The following is a 21817-nucleotide window of genomic DNA, read 5'->3' as shown; positions in this document are numbered from 1 at the left end:
CACAAATAACACAAGCCTGGAGGAGTTCTGCTGTGTGGTGGAGTCGCTAACGCTAACGGGTAGCCTCAACTAGCTGAGACGTTCTCTGCTGTTTCCTGGATGCTAAACCAACAACAGCCTCCTGGAGATGACTCAAAGCTGCAGACAGCTCAGAATAAACAGGATGATGGGGACTTTTTCCTGCTTGTAATGTTTAGATTGTCTTAGTTTCACAATCATCGTGTTTTTCTGAACCCCGCTTGATTGTGAGGCTGCTGCCCGCTAGCATTAGCTAATCTGCTCGTAGGTGCAATTTTCATCCCTGTTACAGCCCTCTGTATTTACGCTGCTGGGTTACACTTCCTCTATTCATCCTGAGAGGTGAACCCCATGAACCAGCTGAACTCCACCACAGAGGGCGCCATCATCTGGAACCCTTGGGCATTTAAGACCTGCTGCTGTTCTTGACAGGGCAGCTGCAGCGCATCAGCTAATGAAAAGGCCTGCGCCAATGGTTGAAAAGGCGCAGAGCAAACAGGGTGTGAAGGAGAAAGGACTGGGCGCCGGCCGGAGGTCCGAAGCTGAATAAGAGCTGTGAAAGAGACCGGACTGGGAGGACACTCCTCATGGATGACTTCCTTTGTTGGTCTTAGAACCGATGCATTAATTATAAATGGTTGTGTGCCCACTCACCTTAAGCCTTTTTGTTAGCTGGCTTACTGCCAGCTTTGTTTGTGAGTGGGGCTCCTACAGATTTAGGCGGCAACGCCCTTCGTGTGCCACCAAACCACGTTTGTGAATATCCTCCCAAATAGGGTTAAATTTTCTTTCCAGTTGTTTCACAAAGACCATTTTCTTTCCCTAACTGGGTATTTTTAGTTGAGAAACTGGATAAAAGCCTCTCACCTTGTGTTTTGTGATTGTTCCTACAGGCTTGTTGGAGCATCCCACCTGTAGGTGCAGTCTCCAGAAATTCAAAAAAAAAGTTAATTTTCATAATTTTAAGACTGACTCATCGTGTTTATGTTGCGGGTCCACCACTCCTAGTGAGCCTTGCTCAGGACCCGTAACAGAACCCGTAACAGAGCCCGTAACAGAACCCATAACAGGGCCCATAACAGAACCCATAACAGCGCCCTTAACAGAGCACGTAACAGAACTCGTAACAGGGTCCGTAACAGAGCCCGTAACAGAACCCATAACAGGGCCCATAACAGAACCCATAACAGCGCCCTTAACAGAGCACGTAACAGAACTCGTAACAGGGTCCGTAACAGAGCCCGTAACAGAACCCATAACAGGGCCCATAACAGAGCCCGTAACAGAACTCGTAACAGGGTCCGTAACAGAACCCGTAACAGAGCCCATAACAGAACCCATAACAGCGCCCTTAACAGAGCACGTAAAGAACTCGTAACAGAGCCCGTAACAGAACCCATAACAGAACTCATAACAGGGTCCGTAACAGAACCCGTAACAGAGCCCATAACAGAACCCATAACAGCGCCCTTAACAGAGCACGTAACAGAACTCGTAACAGAGCCCGTAACAGAACTCGTAACAGAGCCCGTAATAGAACCCATAACAGAACTCGTAACAGGGTCCGTAACAGAACCCGTAACAGAGCCCATAACAGAACCCATAACAGCGCCCTTAACAGAGCACGTAACAGAACTCGTAACAGGGTCCGTAACAGAACCCGTAACAAAGCCCATAACAGAACCCATAACAGCGGCCATAACAGAGCCCGTAACAGGGCCCGCAACAGAACCCGTAACGGGGGCCGTAACAGAACCCGTAACAGAGCCTGTAACAGAACCTGTAACAGGGTCCGTAACAGAACCCGTAACAGAACCTGTAACAGGGTCCGTAACAGAGCCCGTAACAGAACTCGTAACAGGGTCCGTAACAGAACCCGTAACAGAACTCGTATCAGGGTCCGTAACAGAGCCCATAACAGAACCCATAACAGCGCCCATAACAGAGCCCGTAACAGGGCCCGCAACAGAACCCGTAACGGGGGCCATAACAGAACCCGTAACAGAGCCTGTAACAGAACCTGTAACAGGGTCCGTAACAGAACCCGTAACAGAACCTGTAACAGGGTCCGTAACAGAGCCCGTAACAGAACTCGTAACAGGGTCCGTAACAGAACCCGTAACAGAACTCGTAACAGGGTCCGTAACAGAGCCCATAACAGAACCCATAACAGCGCCCATAACAGAGCCCGTAACAGGGCCCGCAACAGAACCCGTAACGGGGGCCGTAACAGAACCCGTAACAGAGCCTGTAACAGAACCTGTAACAGAACCTGTAACAGGGTCCGTAACAGAACCCGTAACAGAACCTGTAACAGGGTCCGTAACAGAGCCCATAACAGAACTCGTAACAGGGTCCGTAACAGAACCTGTAACAGAACTCGTAACAGGGTCCGTAACAGAGCCCATAACAGAACCCATAACAGCGCCCATAACAGAGCCCGTAACAGGGCCCGCAACAGAACCCGTAACGGTGGCCGTAACAGAACCCGTAACAGAGCCTGTAACAGAACCTGTAACAGGGTCCGTAACAGAACCCGTAACAGAACCTGTAACAGGGTCCGTAACAGAGCCCGTAACAGAACTCGTAACAGGGTCCGTAACAGAACCTGTAACAGAACTCGTAACAGGGTCCGTAACAGAACCTGTAACAGAACTCGTAACAGGGTCCGTAACAGAGCCCATAACAGAACCCATAACAGCGCCCATAACAGAGCCCGTAACAGGGCCCGCAACAGAACCCGTAACGGGGACCGTAACAGAACCCGTAACAGAGCCTGTAACAGAACCTGTAACAGGGTCCGTAACAGAACCCATAACAGAACCTGTAACAGGGTCCGTAACAGAGCCCGTAACAGAACTCGTAACAGGGTCCGTAACAGAACCTGTAACAGGGTCCGTAACAGAGCCCGTAACAGAACTCGTAACAGGGTCCGTAACAGAACTCGAAACAGGGTCCGTAACAGAGCCCGTAACGTGGCCCGTAACAGAACCCGTAACAGAGCCGGTAACAGAACCTTTAACAATCCCAAACGTCGGACCGTCTCGCCTTTGTGTCGTTGCTGGTTTCCACAGCACCTGTTGGCTCATGGTGCTCCAGTAAAAGGCATCTTCCTTACAAAATAACAAGAAACTTACATTGGTTCAATAAAGTTCAAGGAGACAAAGGTGTCTCTAAACGATGTTGCACGAGTGCTGCGTCTAAAAATAGTTGTTAATCGCACATGCGACATATGCTTCACAGTGCAGCCCTGTGAAGTCTTTAAAAGGGGGTATTGTTTTCTGTGTTGCAGGTTTAACTCAGACTTGGCGGAGGAGATGGTGGAGTCTGTCTGAACACCGTCAGTGGACTTGCCCACTGATGCGACCAACAAGTGAAGGCGGGTACATTTGTTTTAAAATGGAAACGTTGGCCTCCCCTAGAGGAGGATGTGCTCCCCGTTAAGTCTATGTGAGTCTGCAGAAATAAAGTTTTCTGAGGAAGAAGAGTCTTTGAGTTCTTTACCAGAGACACGGCTGGCCAGCAGAACCTTGTTCTTCAGAACTGAAGAATCTAAACGGGTCCAGTCGAAAGGTTTATTCTGTTTCTGAACCGTTTAAACTCACCCATGGTGGCGGAGAAGATGACGATTCCAAGGACGTTCATCTGTTGACTGCTGCCAGGGCTGGTCTTGTAGATGACATCAGGGGGTGGAGTCAGCTCCAGGTACACAGTCTGACCTTTGGGGTCATTGTCATCTGGGACGACATATACAAAGTTGGGCTGGAAGGTTCTGGTTGGAACTTTGAGGACTGGGATCAGGTCCGTTTTGTACTGAAACAGAGCTGGGTTGTTAGAAGGAACCAGAAGAAAACCAACAGTTTTTCACGGGTCCAGTTTTACCTGCTGAAATGTGGCTTCGATCAAGTTGGAGGGAACCATGTTTCTGTGGAACAAGAAGACAAACGACTGGGTCAGACAGGTTTGGGTTGGTTGTACGGGTCAAAGGGACACCCAAGACTCAGCAGAGCTTAAACACTCTGGCGTCTGACTGACCCCGCCCACAGACTGACCAGTGGCCGCGCTCTCTGACAGCTAACACACCCTGTGGGTGTTGCACCTGTGATGACTTCAAATGAGGAGGTTGAACACCCACACGTTCCTGCAGGTCAGCTAAACAACTGTACAGAAGGTCCAGTCTCCATGTGCCGTCTCCTGTTGCAGATGGAAACCCGTACCTCTGCACACCGGTGTTATGGTCGGTTTTGTTGCACGCGTTTCCTCACCGCTCCGCATCACCCAAGCAGCAAAAACACACGCGCTCATGAAAAGCTCGATCTGCTCACACACAGCAGAACCGCTGCAGCCTCCATGAGTTAAAGCATCCGGTTCATTTTTCAACCTTTATTTTAGCAGGTAAAACGTTTCAGATCATGTTCTCGTTTACAAACACGACCTGGCCAAGAGGTCTGGGAAGGAAATAAAAAAAACTAAATTATAAATAAAATTACATTTTAATTACAACAAAAAACAAACAGATTATCAACAGGCTTTAGAAGAATTTGAGTCTGGGTCTGAAAAATAAAAGAACATACACACACACACACACACACACACACACACACACACACACACACACACACACACACACACACACACACACACATACACACACACACACACACACACACACACACACACACACACACACACAGATACACACACACACACACACACACACACACACACACACACACACACATACACACACACACACACACACACACACACATACAGAGGTTACTGACTGATGAACGGTTCCCTTAAAGAGCCATGAATCCCGTCACTATTGGCTAGAACAGCAGAACGTCGTCTGGAGGACGAGCATGGCGTTTGCAACAGAACTTCCCTCCATCACGGCTACGGTTAGAAAAATGACCTGACACAAAAATAAGTCTATTTTACCTGAAATAACTAAATGAATACGTATTATTTGTATATTTGGTCCCTGCTGACCAGATTCCTGTTCAAAAGCCCGACATCATCAGGAGGTCGAGCAGATCGTCCAGTCAGGTTGCACGTCCTGTCTGCTTCAGCTACAAGCTGTCACTCATGTTCACGCATGAACCCAAGCACAACCAACCATCTTCAGACCTACAAGTATCTTCTGCTTCATTCAGGAAATAATGGAGTCCATCTGCAGGGGAACAAACCGACCCAATCTGCTTAGACTCTTGTTCATTCCAGACTGCCAACGTTCATCCATAGCAACGATATTTGATCCCTCTGTGCTTCTGTTGCAGCGCCGACGCCGCTGTGGTCCAGAGGTCAACAGGAAGGTGCTCGTGCAGCTCACATGAGCAGCACGAGCACTCGCCATGCCAACGTGCCGCAGCACAGATCACTGACTCCTTAATCTGTTGCTCATCCTGCTGGATTACTAAAAATACTCAGATGAGCCGGCACGCTAACGGGATTCAGGTGGAGCTGTTTTGATGACTGTTGTTCTGTAAATACGGATGTTTCTCTAGAACTGGGTCAACACAAGCCAAGTCCCGCGCAGGTGGTCCAGTCGGACTGGTTCCCTCCTCTCAACATGTCATAGGATCCAAGACTTTAAAACCCCCCAACCCTCTGGCTCCGGTAGGCTGGAGCAGCGGCGGACTGCTGATCTGAGTTCTGGAGAATCCCAGAATGGCCAGTGTGCTGTAGGGCCGGTAGATGTCCCCCCCCCCCCCCCCCCCAACTCACACATGGAGCAGACTGCAGCGACGGTCTGCCTCCTACCCTCTCAGAGCCCCCCCCCCCCCCCTGTTCATTAACCCCTACCCCACCCTGCTAACGCACACGGCCAGACTAACAGGGCCAGCCTGCCTCTGGTCCACAGTCCAGCTGACAGTCGCTCACAGCGAGTCCATAATGACATTTTTGAAGATGAACCAATCTGATTGCATCATGAGAGCTTCCATCAGGTCTGAGATCTGCACCGACAGGTGAGCTGGAGAGGAGAGGTCCGCTGCAGGTATCCACGCTCACCTGATCAGGTCTAACAGGGCATCTGCTGACGTCATGACGGGCCCGCCCCCTAACCGGTTGCTGTCCATCTCCGTCCCAACACCGGGCTTGATGATGAGGACGAGGACAATGCCGACCACCACGGCAATAAAGGTGGTCCACAGGTAGTAGGTGACCGTGAGGACGCCCATCCTGCAGCACGCCTTCGACTCCATCGACGACAAGCCCGACATCAAACTGCGTTACAGAAAAGAAACAACACGGGTCAGTTCTTCGGGTTCTGGTACCTCCCAGAACCAGCTCACCGGACCTCAGAAGACTCTAGACACGTTGGGCTTCACTGTTAAAATGAAGATGTTTCATTTTACTGCAGGACATGGCTGGGCCTCACTCGTGTGTAGCTGGAATCTAGAAAATCTAAAACAAACGTCAGAACTTTATCTACGAGTTTATTTATGAAGCCCTTCCGAGACCTCATCGCTGTCCGTGGTGCTGAACACAAAAGCAGAAACACAACACAACACCAACCAGCAACACTAACACAGTACAAAAGGGACGATGACTAATGGAGGAAAGTTAAGACATAAAAGTGGGTCTTCAGGTGGGTCTTCAAAACCAACAGTGAAGGCTGGCACACAGCCAGAGGCAGCAGAACACCCCCCCCCCCCCCCCCATCCCCCACCCTCCCCCCCGTGATGGACATTTTGAGCGGGGAACCACCAACAGCTCCATCAGCTGAGCCAAGAGCCGTGATGCAGCGTGCTTCTGCAGGAGGCTGCTGAGGTGTGGGGGTGCAGCTCACCGAGGAGCTTTGTACACCAACGTTAACGACTGTGGCCCTGAAATGCACCAGGAGCCCGTGTGGAGAGTCCACAGTGGGGGTGATGTGCTCCTGCGTGACTGCAGCCATGCAACCGCGCCCGGACTCAGGCCGGCGCGCGGCGCGCTGCAGTGATCTAACCTGGAGAGGACCAAAGCGTGGGTAACTAGATGTACTCTAGACAACAGGGATTTAATCTGGTCAGGCTGATTCATTTCTGCATAACGCTTCTTGGCCAAATCCAATCTGGTCCCAAAGTTGTTGATGAGGCTCTTCACATTAGCAGCCAAAGGGCCAAGGTCAGCGCCAGAGGTGGAACCATCTGATGTACCCGGAGTCAAGACTATGGCCTCAGTTTTAGTGTCATTGTGGAACCCTTTCACAATAAAGCGACAGGGCATCATTTAGAGAAAAAAAATGTCTAATTTGACTCATTTACATGATGTGGAAGATATAAAAATCCACAATTTTCCATTTCAAGCATTCTTAAATATGGGAACTAGTTTAATAGAACTGTTTAATTTGGCTCTTCTGTCTCCTAAATAGAGTCTGGACTCGTTTGGCTCTCCTTAAGCCCCATAACGGTTTTATTAAACTTGTAGATGAATAATAAGAGTTTAAACCAAAGTCACAAAAAATGGTGACCAGCTTGTTATTTGATGGTCGTGAGAAGAGTCAGCAGAGTCCAGATTATTTAGGAGGTAGAAGAACCAAATTAAACAGTTTTACTAAACTCATGTGACTATTATGGATTTGCACCAGGGTGACAGAAGTTTCTACCTATACGATACAGTTCAGCTCACCAGGAAAACTCAGTCCCACACCAGATCCGTATCAAGGTGAAACTGATGATAGTTAATCAGAGTAAGTAGCTGTAAATAAGTGGCTCTTCAGTCTGGCCGTGAAGACCTCAACAGAGGTTCCAGAGCCACGATGAGCAAACGCACAACCTCCAGTCGTCGTGCATTTTATGTTAAGAACGCACGGGAGCCCCGCAGCGTTGGAGCACAGTGATCTACTTGGGACGCATGGCTTCAAAAGCTCCACAACATAAACTGGTGCCAGGTTTTTCTGCTCTTTAGAGGTCAGCTAGACGACCTTGAAATCTGCCCTGACAGAAGCCAATGAGGAGTTTCAGAAGCAGCGTGGTTAGAATACGTGCTGCAGCATTCTGAGCCGTTTAACCCTAACCCTAGCCCTCCATAGACTCCTATGTGTTTATTTTGGCAGTAGGCGTCATGATCCAGCTCTGTCTGCCCTCATCTCCATGACAACCACAGCCTGCTCCCTTCAGGCTCATCTGCCATACCTGCTCACCTGTTTCACCTGCCATCTAAACCTCAGCCAACCATCAACTCTTTGTCAGATTATGGAAAGCCTTTGTGTGAGTAAATATCCAGCTTTCCTCTTCAGTCTGACTCCTCGTTACTGAGCGGCTCCCTGGATTATCCTTCTTGTCTCGCCCCACCTGGACATCTTGCCTGCCTCTGTTTTATGGATTAAGACCCGGAACCTGTTTGCTGACTCCTGTCATCAGCCTGCCCCATATTGGATTACTCTGCTCGCCGTCCTCCTGGTTCTGACCCTAGCCCATCCTCTGACCAACCTTCTGCACTACTTGGATCATCAGCTGGTGGGTAATATCCTTGAGCAACCTGCTCTTAAATTCCTGCCTCAGCTGCAAAAGTTAAACGTTTTCATAAAATCCTTAAACGTTCTCTCGTGTACGGAGTTCTGTTTGGGTCCACACAGCCAGCCATTACAGTAGGGGACCCACAGTGCGGAGGTAGATGGGCGTGGCTCATACCAGCACACCTGCTGCTGTCAGTGGTGCTTACTGCAAGTGGCTCGTTGCAGTAGAAGCTAGATGACAGGATGATGGTTTGATTGGGATCTTCACACAAGCATGCATAGATCGGCACAAATTGCATCGGATGGTTCTTTATAAACAAATCTCTAGCGTATCAAACCACACAACCAAATGGATTTTACAACCCAGACTTCACAAGCTCTCTCAGATACTTAAGAAATGTTTTGCTAAAACATCTAGCTCACCTTCCATCACTCCATCCATCATCTGTCATCCTGTGGGATAAACGTCCACTGTTATGCTGACGATACTCAGTTATATTTATCCATTAACCCTGATGAACCTAATCGGTTGGGTAGATTACAGGCTTGTCTTGAGGACATAAAACATTGGATGACTCTAAACTTTTTGCTTTTAAATCAAGACAAGACGGAAGTTCTCGTCTTTGGACCAGAAATCCAGAAAAGGAAATTGCTTAGCCAATCACCTGACCTGAATGGCATTACATTAATCTCCGAGAACAAAGCAAGGAACCTTGGTGTTATCTTTGACCAGGACATGTCATTCAAATCCCAGGTTAAACAGGTTTGTAGGATTTCCTTCTTCCACCTTCGGAATATTGCTAAGATTAGACGCATCCTTTCCAGGAGTGATGCTGAAAAACTAGTTCATGCATTTATTACATCAAGACTGGATTACTGTAATCCATTACTCTCAGGAAGTCCACAGAATGTAGTTAAAAGTCTTCAGCTTGTCCAAAATGCTGCAGCTAGAGTTCTGATGAGAATTAAAAAGAGAGATCATATCTCTCCTGTCTTAGCTTCCCTACATTGGTGTAACGGCATGAAGGTTCTCTGATTTGTGCCAAAGGTCACATTTGCCCAGCTGGGTCAAGCTGGGTCAAGCTGGGTCAAGCTGGGTCAAACAGTACTTTGAATCCACAGATTAAACCCAAGAAGCCACGATGTCTAGCCAAGATCATAACATCATCTGCTGTTCCGTCCCAGAAGAAGGACACTTCAGGCCACGATGATAATAATTAAATAATAATTAATAAACTTATGATTTTATTACTGTTTAAATAATCATTAATACATGATCACTTGGTTCAGATATAAAGGTATAATAATGATAATTATTACAATGATTAAAGAGGTGTTCAGCACAGAAGACCTTCACTGTCAGCTAACACAAAGTTCAGATACCAATAACTGCAGCACGTGTTGTTTTTGACGCATGACCAAGCTTTCTTCCGGAGAGAGAGGGAGGGGTTCTGAGAGAGTTTGGTAAAATCTAACCATCACAGATTTCACGTCCAGTTCTTCAACCGACGCCACAAGGAAAGGAGAGCAGCCGTCTCCTTGACCCTCTGCAAGCTATTCTGTCATGCCGACAAGAACGGCTAAAGAACAAACGAACCGTGAACCAGCTAACGCAAGACTCTCCCAGAGTCATTGATTTCTGAAGTTAATTTAAATACGAGAACGTGCATCTGCCAAACGCTTCGTACAGCCGTGTACCCAGGACATCTCTGCACCGGACCATCGGCACTTGCGTCTCCCCTACCAGCCGAAGTGCCGCCTTGGATGAAACCATCCTTCTGATGTCCGGATCCGCAAAGGGGGCCCTGTTTCGGGTGAGGTAGAACTCGATAGAATGCGTTTGATGCTGTTTTCTCTAAAATAACTCAGTTATCTGCAAAACATCATTTCATCCAGAACACCTTCCATTCCCTCTGAAAGAAACCTCTTGAGAACTTCATTCACGCATTCAAAACTCATCATTCTCAATTTTAGCTCCATCCAACACGGGTTTGCTTTTAAACAAGTTTAATATCAAAGCTGTTAAGGATTTTCATTAAAACTGCCATCCATGAATTGTCATTTTTTATAATTGTCACTTCAAATCTTTCAGTTTAAAATTGTTAGTAATTAAATTTCTTTATTTTTAAACTTGCCTCATTATTGAATGAAGGTGATAGGTCAGATCATTGTTTTGTGAGTACATTTTGTTTATGGAGCTTAAGTAGGGTTTTAGTAAAGATCCTATGTGCAGGTTTAATAACGAGGTCCCTGAACCTGAAAACCTTTCCTCGCAGCATCCCCTGATCGCTTCTGGTCCACCTACCTGGATGTGATGAGAGGAAGGATGAGCATCTTCAGCATCCTCATCAGCAGCTCTCCAGGAAAAGAGAAGTAGATCTTAGCCTGAGGAGGGAAATGATCAAATTCAGCATCTTGACGTGAAAGACAACCTATTGGATTCAGGATTGGCGGTACCTCTTTAGAACCCCTTTTAGCAGCTGCACATCACATGACTGCCCTGCGTCTCTTTTACAAAAACACCAGAAACCTTTTGGCTGTATTGTGACGCAAATGGTGGAAACAGTAAACGTGAAAACAGGGTGACCAGATGTTCCACGTTTTCATGACTTCACTCGTCCCGTGTGCTGTCGCGCGTCACTGGCAGTCTCCCAGTTTGTGTTTAAATGTTGCAAAAACTGTTTGCGAGCAGAAACCAGTGGCTGTCAATCAAACTAGGAGGCGGGACTGTAAAGGACAGCAGCAGCTCAGGCTGTGGGATGTCCAGTAATTAGAAGGTTGCAGGTTTGATCCCGGCTCCGGACAGAGAATTCTGCTGTTGTGTCCTCGGGCAAGACACTTGACCCACCTTGTCTGGAGGTGGTCGGAGGGACCGGTGGTTGGAAGCCTCGCCTCTGTCAGTGTGGTAGATTGTAAGCTCATCACCACCAGTGTGAATGATACACTGTAGGGCAGGGGTAGGGAACCCTGGTCCTGCAGAGCCACTGTCCAGCATGTTTTAGAGGTCGCCCTGCTTCAACAAAGTTGCGTCACCTGTTCAACTACTCATTAGGCTCTGCAGAAGACTTTTAGTCACCTGCTGATTATAATCTTGTGTTTTAAGGCAGGACAACCTCTAAAATGTGCTGGAAAGTGGATCTCCAGGACCAGGGTTCCCTACCCGTGCTGTAGGGTAAAGCGCTTTGGAGGTGTAGCATCCAGAAAGGGTCAGTTCTTCATCTACAGTTGACCTCTCCAGTATCGGGGTCATGTGGAGACATAAGTCTTAACTGGAACCTTTAATCTGCAAGATACTGTTGCCTGACCAAAGTCCCTCTGAAGTCTCCTCTTATCTTTAGCTGCTTACAACGAATACTGAAAGATGCAATGAAATACATAAATTATTATATGGTTGAATGAACAATAATGGCTGAAGAATAATAACAATGTTTTGATTAATCTGTGCTTAAATTACTGAAGTTAAAATGAATATTATTGTACGAAATGCCTGCTCCACTTTTATTGATCTAGAGCTGTACGCCCTCCGTAGATACTTTCCGATCCAGGTTGGCTTAGTGGTGATTTCTTGGCCCCTGGCCCCACCCCACCAGTTCCCCACGACCGAGATGCACGTCTGAGTATGTAAGTCTGCATGATTTTTACGTTAGTCTGCAGAGGAAAAAGAAGACAACAAACACGAAGAAGAGCTGCATGAAGGATGAAAGGAGCAGGAGACGGAGAAGAAGCAGGACCAGAGGTGTGTGTGGCTACAACGTTTGAAGGTAATTTAAGTTTTTTATTTTCTCAAAAACAAACTGTGAACCTTATTTATGACTAAACTACGGAGCTGCATAGCATTACAGCTATTTAAGGAAACAAATAACCGAAACCGATTTCAAATTGGAGGAAAAAGGCTAAACGAGCAGGAATCCAGATGAGAATAAGGCTTCTTTTGAAGCGTACAGTAGTAAACATCGACCATTCAGCTCCTTGTTCTTTGTTTGGCGACATGAGAGCCAGTTCCACATTCCCGCCAGGTCGCGATGCAGCCGTGAGGGTTTCTCCGTCCATGTTTCCTAGGTCTGTTTATTCTCATTCTTCAGATGTTCCTCCTGATGTTTCCTCCATGAGTGATTTTTACTAACATAATCCTGCTAACTTACGTCCACTAACTCCAGCTGTTTCTGTAGTTTCTGATTCCTCCACCTCACTCAGCATGGCTCTATTGAATACCCGCTCCAATAACAATAAGTCCTTCCTCTTTAATGATTGAATTCTCTCTAAAAACCTGGATTTTCTGTTTTTACTGACGTTTGGCAGCAAATATCTCATTATTCTGGTGTGATTGAACTCTGCCCGAGTGTATGCTTTCATAGGCTGCCTCAGGGTTCTGGTTGAAGTGGAGGCCTAGCTATCGTTGACCATGTGGCTCTACCTCTGGTCGCTCTGCTTCCTTTGAACTGCAGCTGAGCATAAGGACCATTTCTACTTTGCTGTAGTCCATCATCCACCTGGTCCAAACCATTCCTTTAAGGAATTTAGTGACTTTTAATCCTCTACTGACTTTTTCCACGATTGGTAAAATTTTTTTACAACTTACTAGTGAAATTAATTTGAATAGATTCAACAGTTCCTTATTTTTATGTCTGCATAGATGGCCTACCTGAAGAAATGGAGGAGGATGAATGCCAAGTTGCAAGAAATGTTAGTATCTACCAGTGACTCAGGGGAGGATCAGCATTTTGATCCTGAAGTTGGCCTGTGTTCGACAAACAGCAGCAATCAAAGAGAAGATTTTGGTGATGCGGAGTGTTCCACAGCCACTGAGACTGAAGACGTGTGTGACCTGGACGACCACAGCAGCAGTGAAACAGACCCCTTACTAAGTGGGCTGTTGGCAGTAAGGCAACACGAGCATCTGTTCATGAGCTCCTTGAGTGAATAGTTGAAGTGGCAACCCTGAAACTGCCTATCGCTTTTGTTATCGTGATATTTATAATCAATCTGTCAGGACTCAGGTATCTCCCGGCTGACTTTCGGACCACAACTCCCGACATGCTCCTCATGGGGAGCTCCCAGCGTGCTCCTCGCGGGGATTCCCTCCACGTCACAGCCAAGCAAGGCTTTATATGGAAGACGCCGGTACCGGCTTCTCATCTCAGTCATCGTTTCTTCCTCACAGAGATACGACCGGAGAAATAATAAAACTGTTAAACGTCTCACCTTGTTCGTCTCCTTCATCCAGTCTGATCAGCCCGACAGGATGACTGAGATCCAAGTAGATCCGACGGAGATCGATCGTCTCCGCCACGAGAACGTGCAGCTGCGTTCCATGGTAGATCAGCTCAACACCAAGGTGAACTCCTTGTCCGACCACACCCTGCGTCTATCCACGGCTCTCACGGCTCTCCAACAACAAGCAAACGATCAGCAGCAACAGATCGCGGCACTCCAGCATCCAACCCGCTCTGCTCCTAGGGAGGAGCCCCACTTCAGCCTGCCGGAGAGGTGGAACGGAGAGACGGGGAGCCCTGATGGTCTGCTCGCCACGCTGGACATGCAGTTCGAGTGCCAACCTGGACGCTACCCATCTGCGCGCTCCCGAGTGGCGCATCTCACCTCCCTGCTCTCCGGACGCGCCGCGGAGTGGGCTGCTGCGCTTTACAATTCCAAATCCCCTGCCTGCAACGACTATGCTGCGTTTGTGTCCGCTCTCCGGAAGACCTTTGTTCCCCCCAGCAGCGAAGTGGGAGCAGAGACACGCCTTCTCAAACTCCGCCAGCGGGAACGCTCGGTGTGCGCTTATGCGTCGGAGTTCCGCACCATCTCCGCCAAGCTGCAGTGGAATGACTCCGCTCTGCGGGCCGCCTTCCTGGAGGGGCTGGCACCCTACATCCGTGATGAGTTGGCGGGAAGGGAGCTGCCTCAGACCCTGGATGAGGTGGTTGATCTGGCGCTGCGCATCGACCAGCGGGTTCTGGTTCGACCCAAGTTATCCACGCGTCCCCCCAGGATGCCGGTGCCTCGCCCTCGTTCACCCACGCCAGCTCCTGTACCCATGCTGACGGAGGAGCCCATGCAGCTCGGCCACCTTCCCCCCGAGGAGAGACAACGACGGTGGCACGAGGGCCTCTGTGCCTACTGTGGCTCTCCCGACCACCGACGCCTGGACTGCCCGCGACGATCGGGAAACGGGGGGCCCCACTGAGTATTGGGGTCGCTCAGTCTGGGTCTTCTTCTACCCCTGTCGCTACTAACCGTCTCCTTATTCCTGTCACCCTCCTCCATGGTGAGGCCTCACTCCACGTAAACGCATTGGTGGACTCGGGGGCCGCGGACAATTTCATGGACCTGGATCTGGCAAAACGCCTACGGATCCCCCTACAACCCCTGGAGAGGGTTATACCAGTGACCTCGGTGGACGGTAGGCCTCTCCAACCCTACCCAGTCCGAGACCGAACCCAGCCACTCCGTATGATCACCCAAGGCCACCAGGAGACCCTCCATTTCCTGATCATTTCTGCTCCCTCTTCTCCCCTAATCCTGGGGTTCCCCTGGCTCCGTCTCCACGACCCTCATATTTCCTGGTCCCAGAACCGCCTGCTGGGCTGGGGGACCTCGTGCCAGACCCACCTCGCTCCTCCTCCATCCTCGGCGGGTCTTCCGGACGGAGGCCCCAGCTCCACACCGCCCCACCTGCCGCTGCCCTATCGGGACCTGGCCGCGGTGTTCGACAAGCGGCGTGCCACCTCCCTGCCACCTCACCGGCCATATGATATGGAGATCAAGCTGCTACCCGGAACCAGTCCTCCCCGCGGGCGCCTTTTCTCTCTCGCGCCTCCCGAGACCAAAGCGATGGAAGAATATATCGCCCAGGCCCTCCAGCAGGGGTTCATTCGACCCTCCTCCTCTCCGGGTGCCGCTGGCTTCTTCTTCGTGAGGAAAAAGGAAGGCGATCTTCGCCCCTGCATAGACTATCGGGGTCTGAACAAGATCACGGTCAAGGACCGCCATCCTCTGCCGCTCCTCACTACCGCTCTGGATGCCATCTCCCAGGCACGGATCTTTACGAAACTGGATCTCCGGAGCGCCTACAATCTGGTCCGTATAAAGGCCGGGGATGAGTGGAAGACCGCTTTCATAACACCCACCGGCCACTGGGAGTACCTGGTTATGCCCTTCGGACTATGCAATAGCCCTGCTGTCTTCCAACGTCTCATTAATGATGTCCTCCGCGACATGCTGGGACGGTGGGTGTTCGCCTATCTGGACGATATACTGATCTACTCCAAATCCGAGGCCGAACACATCCATCATGTTCGCGCCGTCCTGACCCGGCTCCTGGACCACAACCTGTACTGTAAACCCGAGAAATGCTCCTTCCATCAGCAGTCCATATCCTTCCTGGGTTACAGGATCTCGGACGAAGGGATAACCATGGACCCTCAGAAAATCCAGGCGGTGAAGGACTGGCCCTTGCCAACCAGCCTGAAACAACTGCAGAGTTTTCTGGGTTTCTGCAACTTTTACCGCCGTTTTATAAAGAACTATAGCACCCTCGTAGCCCCTCTCACCTCTCTCACTCGACCAGGCTCCCCTGGCCAGCCGTTTCATCTAACTCCCGACGCCATTCGGGCCTTCCACCACCTGGTCACCCGCTTTACCTCGGCCCCGATCCTCCGCCATCCAGATCCTGCAGTCCCCTTTGTGGTCGAGGTCGACGCCTCTGACGTCGGCGCCGGCGCCATCCTGTCTCAAGGCGGGCCCGACGACAGGCTCCATCCCTGCGCCTACTTCTCCAGGAAGTTTTCCACCACCCAGCAGAAGTACGGTGTGGGCGACCGTGAGTTACTGGCCATAAAATGGGCATTGGAGGAATGGAGGCAGTGGCTTCTGGGCACCACTCAGCCTTTCACGATCTGGACTGACCATCAGAACCTGACCCACATAAAATCTGCCAAGCAGCTTAATCCTCGCCAGGCTCGCTGGGCCCTCTTCTTTGAACCCTACGACTTCCATCTCGCCTACCGCCCGGGAGCCAAGAACCAGAAGGCGGACGCCCTCTCCCGCCAATTCACCCACTCCTCGCCCTCGTCCGAGCCAGCGCCAATCCTCCCGGAACACCGTTTCCTGGGCCAACTGAGGTGGCCGTTGGAGGAAGCTATCCAGAACGCCCTCCGGGACGACCCCGCGCCTCCTGAGACCCCCGCGGGTCGCCTCTATGTCCCCACGGCCTGTCGCAGCGAGGCGTTGTCCTGGGCCCACTCATCACGCCTGTCTGGCCACGCTGGTTTCTCCAGAACTCTTAAATTCCTCCAGCGAGCCCTCTGGTGGCCAGGCATGGCGAGGGATGTGAAAGAATACACCAGCGCCTGTGACGTCTGTGCCCGCTCCAAGAACCCCAACCAGGCCTCGGCTGGTGCCCTCCGACCTCTTCCGGTGCCCAGCCGCCCCTGGTCCCACGTGGGGCTGGACTTCGTCACAGGTCTCCCGTCGGTCAATAACCTCAACACTGTCATGACGGTTACGGACCGCTTTTCCAAGTCTGTCCATTTCATCGCCCTTCCGGGTCTCCCCTCAGCCCAACGCACAGCGGAACTGTTCCTGGAGAACGTGGTGCGCCTCCACGGGTTCCCAGTCGACGTGGTCTCGGATCGGGGGCCCCAGTTCACGGCCCGGTTCTGGAAAGCTTTCTGTCGGCTGATGGGAGCATCGGTCAGTCTATCCTCAGGCTTCCACCCGCAGACCAATGGCCAGACGGAGCGGGCTAACCAACAGCTGGGTCGGTACCTTCGTTGTTTTGTCTCGGCTCAACCCTCACAGTGGCCTAAATACCTCCTCTGGGCGGAGCTGTCCCACAATCTTCACACCTCATCTGCCACTCGGCTGTCCCCTTTCGAGGTCTGCTATGGCTTCCAGCCCCCGGTCTTTGCCCATCAAGAACCCGAGGTCGCCGTTCCAGCAGCGGAAGCCATGGTGAGACGCTGCAAGAGCGCCTGGATCAAAGCACGAGCCTCCATAACCAGAGCTAACACCAGCTATGCTCGCCAGCATCTCCGTCGACACCGTCCTGGTCCCTCCTATGCTCCTGGGGACAAGGTCTGGGTGTCCACGGCTGACCTTCGGGTCCGTGCCGGGGCCAAGAAACTCGCTCCTCGGTTCCTCGGCCCATACCCCATCCAAAGGGTCATCAACCCGGTCACGTACCGGTTGCGACTGCCGGCTACTCTCCGCATCCATCCCACCTTCCATACCTCCCGGCTCAAGCCCTTCGTGGAGTCCTCCCTTCTCCCGCCTCCGGCTCCGGCGCCGCCTCCTGCCCGCTTCCTCGACGGTGAGCCTATCTACACCGTCCGGCGCATCCTGGACGCTCGCCGCAGGGGTCGGGGCTGGCAGTACCTAGTGGACTGGAAGGACTATGGCCCCGAGGAACGCTCCTGGGAGCCGGCTCGGTCCATCCTGGACCCTTCCCTGATCTCCGACTTCTGGGTCCGCCGGGGTCGCGCTGGGACTTCTGGAGCCGTCCCTGGACCGGGGGGTCCTGTCAGGACTCAGGTATCTCCCGGCTGACTTTCGGACCACAACTCCCGACATGCTCCTCATGGGGAGCTCCCAGCGTGCTCCTCGCGGGGATTCCCTCCACGTCACAGCCAAGCAAGGCTATATATGGAAGACGCCGGTACCGGCTTCTCATCTCAGTCATCGTTTCTTCCTCACAGAGATACGACCGGAGAAATAATAAAACTGTTAAACGTCTCACCTTGTTCGTCTCCTTCATCCAGTCTGATCAGCCCGACACAATCATGCCTATTCCATCATAGATGATTTCCCTCCTCTTCCCTGCGTACCCGACAAGTTAAATATTGTACAATCTGGCAAGTGATCATGTTAAACATTTCATTTTTGTGTTACTGAACTGCATGTTTAAATACGGTTCATGAACGTTTGGTGGAGCTTTGCTTACTTTGTCTTTCCTGTAGACAAAATTGGATTAGATGAAAGGTACGAACGAAGCCAAAGAAAGTCCCTCTCTGGCAGCCAACAGAAAATTCCCAGCCACTCCAGCTCTCGCCGTTCCTCTAACTCCTCCAACTTCCCTTTGTCAGAAGAAAGTAAGTTTAATTGTACGTCTTCGTTTTAATGACTCTAATGAGGGATGGTCATTCCAAGCTACAATACTATTAGATAACAGGTGTGCTCCTTCTCCTGTTACCTAGAATTCCAGAAGAAAGTGCTTCAGCTGCTCATTGAAATATGTGATTCTGGAAGAACGGATCTCGGAATGACACAAGGCCCAACAGTGCAATTCAAGCCCGCAGACACCCAGATGGACTTCAGGGAACTGGAGAGTCGTCTCACAAACGAGCAAGAGAGAGCAGCTTTGTAAGCTTCAACTGATTCATGTTTTTGTTTATGATGTTTGTTTTTAAGTACTGTCTTTGTTTTTTCCTCTTTCAGCTTTCACATTTCAAAAGACTGGGGGGACATGGTAAAAACATCCATGACAGCGTATGTATCTAAATTCATGTGGTTTACATAAAGTATTTTCGTAATGGCTAAATATTTGTAGCCCTTGCAGAGCTATCAGGTAACTAACTGAAATGTCCATTTGTTTACCAGGACACTGACAAATTCAATGATGGCACAAATGAGCCTGAAGGGGAGGTGTGGGAAAATGGCCTTTTCTGAGTCTTTGCTCTTCCAGAGCATCTGCGGTACGTGTGTGACCGTTACTGAAAACAGGAGCAGAAGTATAACTTTGTGTGATAATTCAAGAAATGCAACACATTACGTTTCCTCAAGGATTTGGTTCTGATCAGTGAAGGTGTGAACATGTAGAAGCCAGTTGGGTACGGTGGTAAATGTTGGAATTGTGTTGGAAAATCAACATTAATGAAACATTGAAAAGACGTTGTGATATCAGCGTTGATGTCCCGGTGTTGGAACGTCGGGACATCAACGCTGATCCACCTTTCAAAACCACATCCAGCGGTGACTCAACCATGGTCCATGATGCTGATTCAACCCTGAATCACTGGTGATGTGCCCGCTGGGTTATAGCAGCCCAAATTCACTCCCACTCAGAACTCAGTTTCTTATCACATCACATTCACACGTCATCACCCCTCACATCCCATCCACTCAGATCCAACCATCACAGTTTCCTAGTTATCATGTTTTTAACTTGACTGAATTAACACAAAGTGTCTTACGATCCCTGAGTAAACAAATAATCCAAGACCAATCAGGTTGATTTCCATATTTATATAGAAATTCACATTTTATTGGCCAAATGTAGTGTAGTATATTGAGCTTAAAAAGCACCCAAAACACATACATATGCTAACTCTACATAGTCCTCAGACTCTGAAAGCGTGGCTCATTTATCATTTACGTGTGGAGTGCACACAGATGAGCACGGTGGAGGAAATGCTGTTCGAATCATCGCCCATCGTTGTCGGAAAGACAAAGATGGGCGATGATTCCTGCTGCCAGGGCGTCCCCGAGAACGTTTATCAAGGTCTGAAACCTGTCACTGCAGAAACAAGGACAGCATCAGGCTCATACCAGCAGTTTCTCTTGATCAGCTCGTTGACTTACTGGACCCAATCAATGGCCACGATGAGAATGATGTCATCAGGTGGCAGGCCTACTGAGGTGAGATGCCAAATGACCTCCATAACTCTAATAAACACATTCCTAACTGGATTGGAGTCCGACAGCCTTTTTCCTGGGAGTAAAACCTAAACGTTACACTTCTTCCTCCCTGCTGGACTGGATGGGACCATCTCAGACCTCCAGGCTCAGGTTCTGACTCAAAAACCATCTCAAACATAAACTCATGAGGACCAAACAGCTAATGTAGGATCTACGGCAGGGTGTCCTGCATGCTTACATGTTTCTCTGCTCCAACACAGGTCAAGGAGGAGGTCTGAAAGATGAAGGTTCTGGTTCTGTACCTGCGTGGACAGCTGGGTTCCTCTCAGCATGAAGCCCAACGTGCAGCCAGTGATCACGGCGATGACTGACAGGGTTAACAGACCATTCTTCTTAAAGAAATCCCTCAGGTTTCGCCACTGGTCCCAGTTCCCTGGATCCAGGAAGAAGGACTTGATCCGGTCCCCCATCGTCATCCCCAAGGCTTCTGGGGAGATTTGGTCTGAGGGAGTCTCTTCTTCACCGCTCGGTAACAGGAGCTCATCCATCGGTCCTAGAAGGTTGTGGGGTGGTCCAGGCACGGGGACGGAGCCGAGTCTCCAGCGAGCTCACCTTTTCCACAGTTCCACAGAGGGATTACATGATCAGCGATGGGATCCGACGCCGCAGGCAGACTTACGGGAATAAGAGGCTTAAGGGTGGAAGGAAACCCGCTACCTTTGTTGTGGCATCTGTCTCAGTCTGTGAATTACCAGATGAAGACCGAGCAGAGCCACTGCAAACGCCGTGGGCCCAAACACGATCCAGATTTGGTTCCATACAAATAATCAGACCAGCAGGATCGGGCAGAGAAGGAAAACTTTATCTTGGAAAACAGTTCTGGGTTCACTCCAGCTCGGACACACACACACACAGACTTCACTGTAATGACAGGGCAGCAGTAGCTCTGCAGGTAGAACGGGTCAGAAGGTTGCAGGATCGATCCCGGCTCCGACCAGAGAATGCTGCTGTTGTGTCATTGAGCAAGACACTGAACCCACCTTGCCTGCTGGTGGTGGTCGGAGGGAACGGTGGCGCCTGTGATTGGTGCCTCGCCTCCGTCAGCACGCCCCAGGGCAGCTGTGGCTACATCGTAGCTCATCAGCATCGGCGCGTGAATGTGACAGGCGTTATCCAAGTGTGGGTCCGTTCTCATTTATTAATGAAGCACATTTCACATAGAGTCAACTCAATGTGCTTTCCATTAGCAAGAACATTAAAATCAACACGAACAGCTCAATAAAACACTAATTACATGTAGATTTAAAAATTAAAATGAAAGAGACAAAGTGAAAGGGTGAGCAGTTACAGCGCAGAAGGTGCAGCATCAGAACATTTACTCAAAGGCTGATGAAAACATGAAGGTTTTTATTTGGATTTAACAGTTTCTAGAGCTGGGGCACATCTGAGGTCACGAGGAAGCTGATCCCATCTGTGAGCAGCATAGTAGCTAAAAGCAGCTTCACCCGGTTTGGTTCTGACCCGGTTCTACCAGCTGACCCAGAGCCCTGCTGGGCATAGACACCTGAAGGAGATCCCACATGTACTCTGGCCCCATGCCACTGAGTGGTTTATAAACTAGTAGCAGCACTTTGAAATGGATCCTGTGGTTTACTGGTAACCAGTGTAGAGATCTAAGAACAGGAGTGATGGGTTCGGTTCTCCTGGTTCTTGTTA

At 50.0% G+C, this 21817-nt stretch overlaps 1 protein-coding gene across 1 annotated transcript in view; it reads right to left on the bottom strand.

The window, feature by feature from the left end:
• Nucleotides 1-20777, bottom strand: part of LOC107397272 (excitatory amino acid transporter 5) — a 42458-nt gene extending 21681 nt beyond the window's left edge. The window contains exons 1-5 of the mRNA XM_054735567.2: nt 20404-20777; nt 10770-10849; nt 6034-6249; nt 3901-3943; nt 3624-3831 (exon numbers count right to left, since the gene is read on the bottom strand). Coding sequence (XP_054591542.1) covers nt 3624-3831; nt 3901-3943; nt 6034-6249; nt 10770-10849; nt 20404-20649 — 793 coding nt within the window. The 5' untranslated portion in view covers nt 20650-20777. The remainder of the gene's footprint in view (nt 1-3623; nt 3832-3900; nt 3944-6033; nt 6250-10769; nt 10850-20403) is intronic.
• Between the last annotated feature and the right edge of the window lie 1040 nt (nt 20778-21817).

Source organism: Nothobranchius furzeri, chromosome 8 (assembly GCF_043380555.1).
Source record: "Nothobranchius furzeri strain GRZ-AD chromosome 8, NfurGRZ-RIMD1, whole genome shotgun sequence".
In the NCBI taxonomy this organism is placed as follows: Eukaryota; Metazoa; Chordata; class Actinopteri; order Cyprinodontiformes; family Nothobranchiidae; genus Nothobranchius; species Nothobranchius furzeri.
The sequence above is the reverse complement of the archived record's forward strand: the minus strand, read 5'-3'. Positions and strand labels throughout refer to the sequence as shown.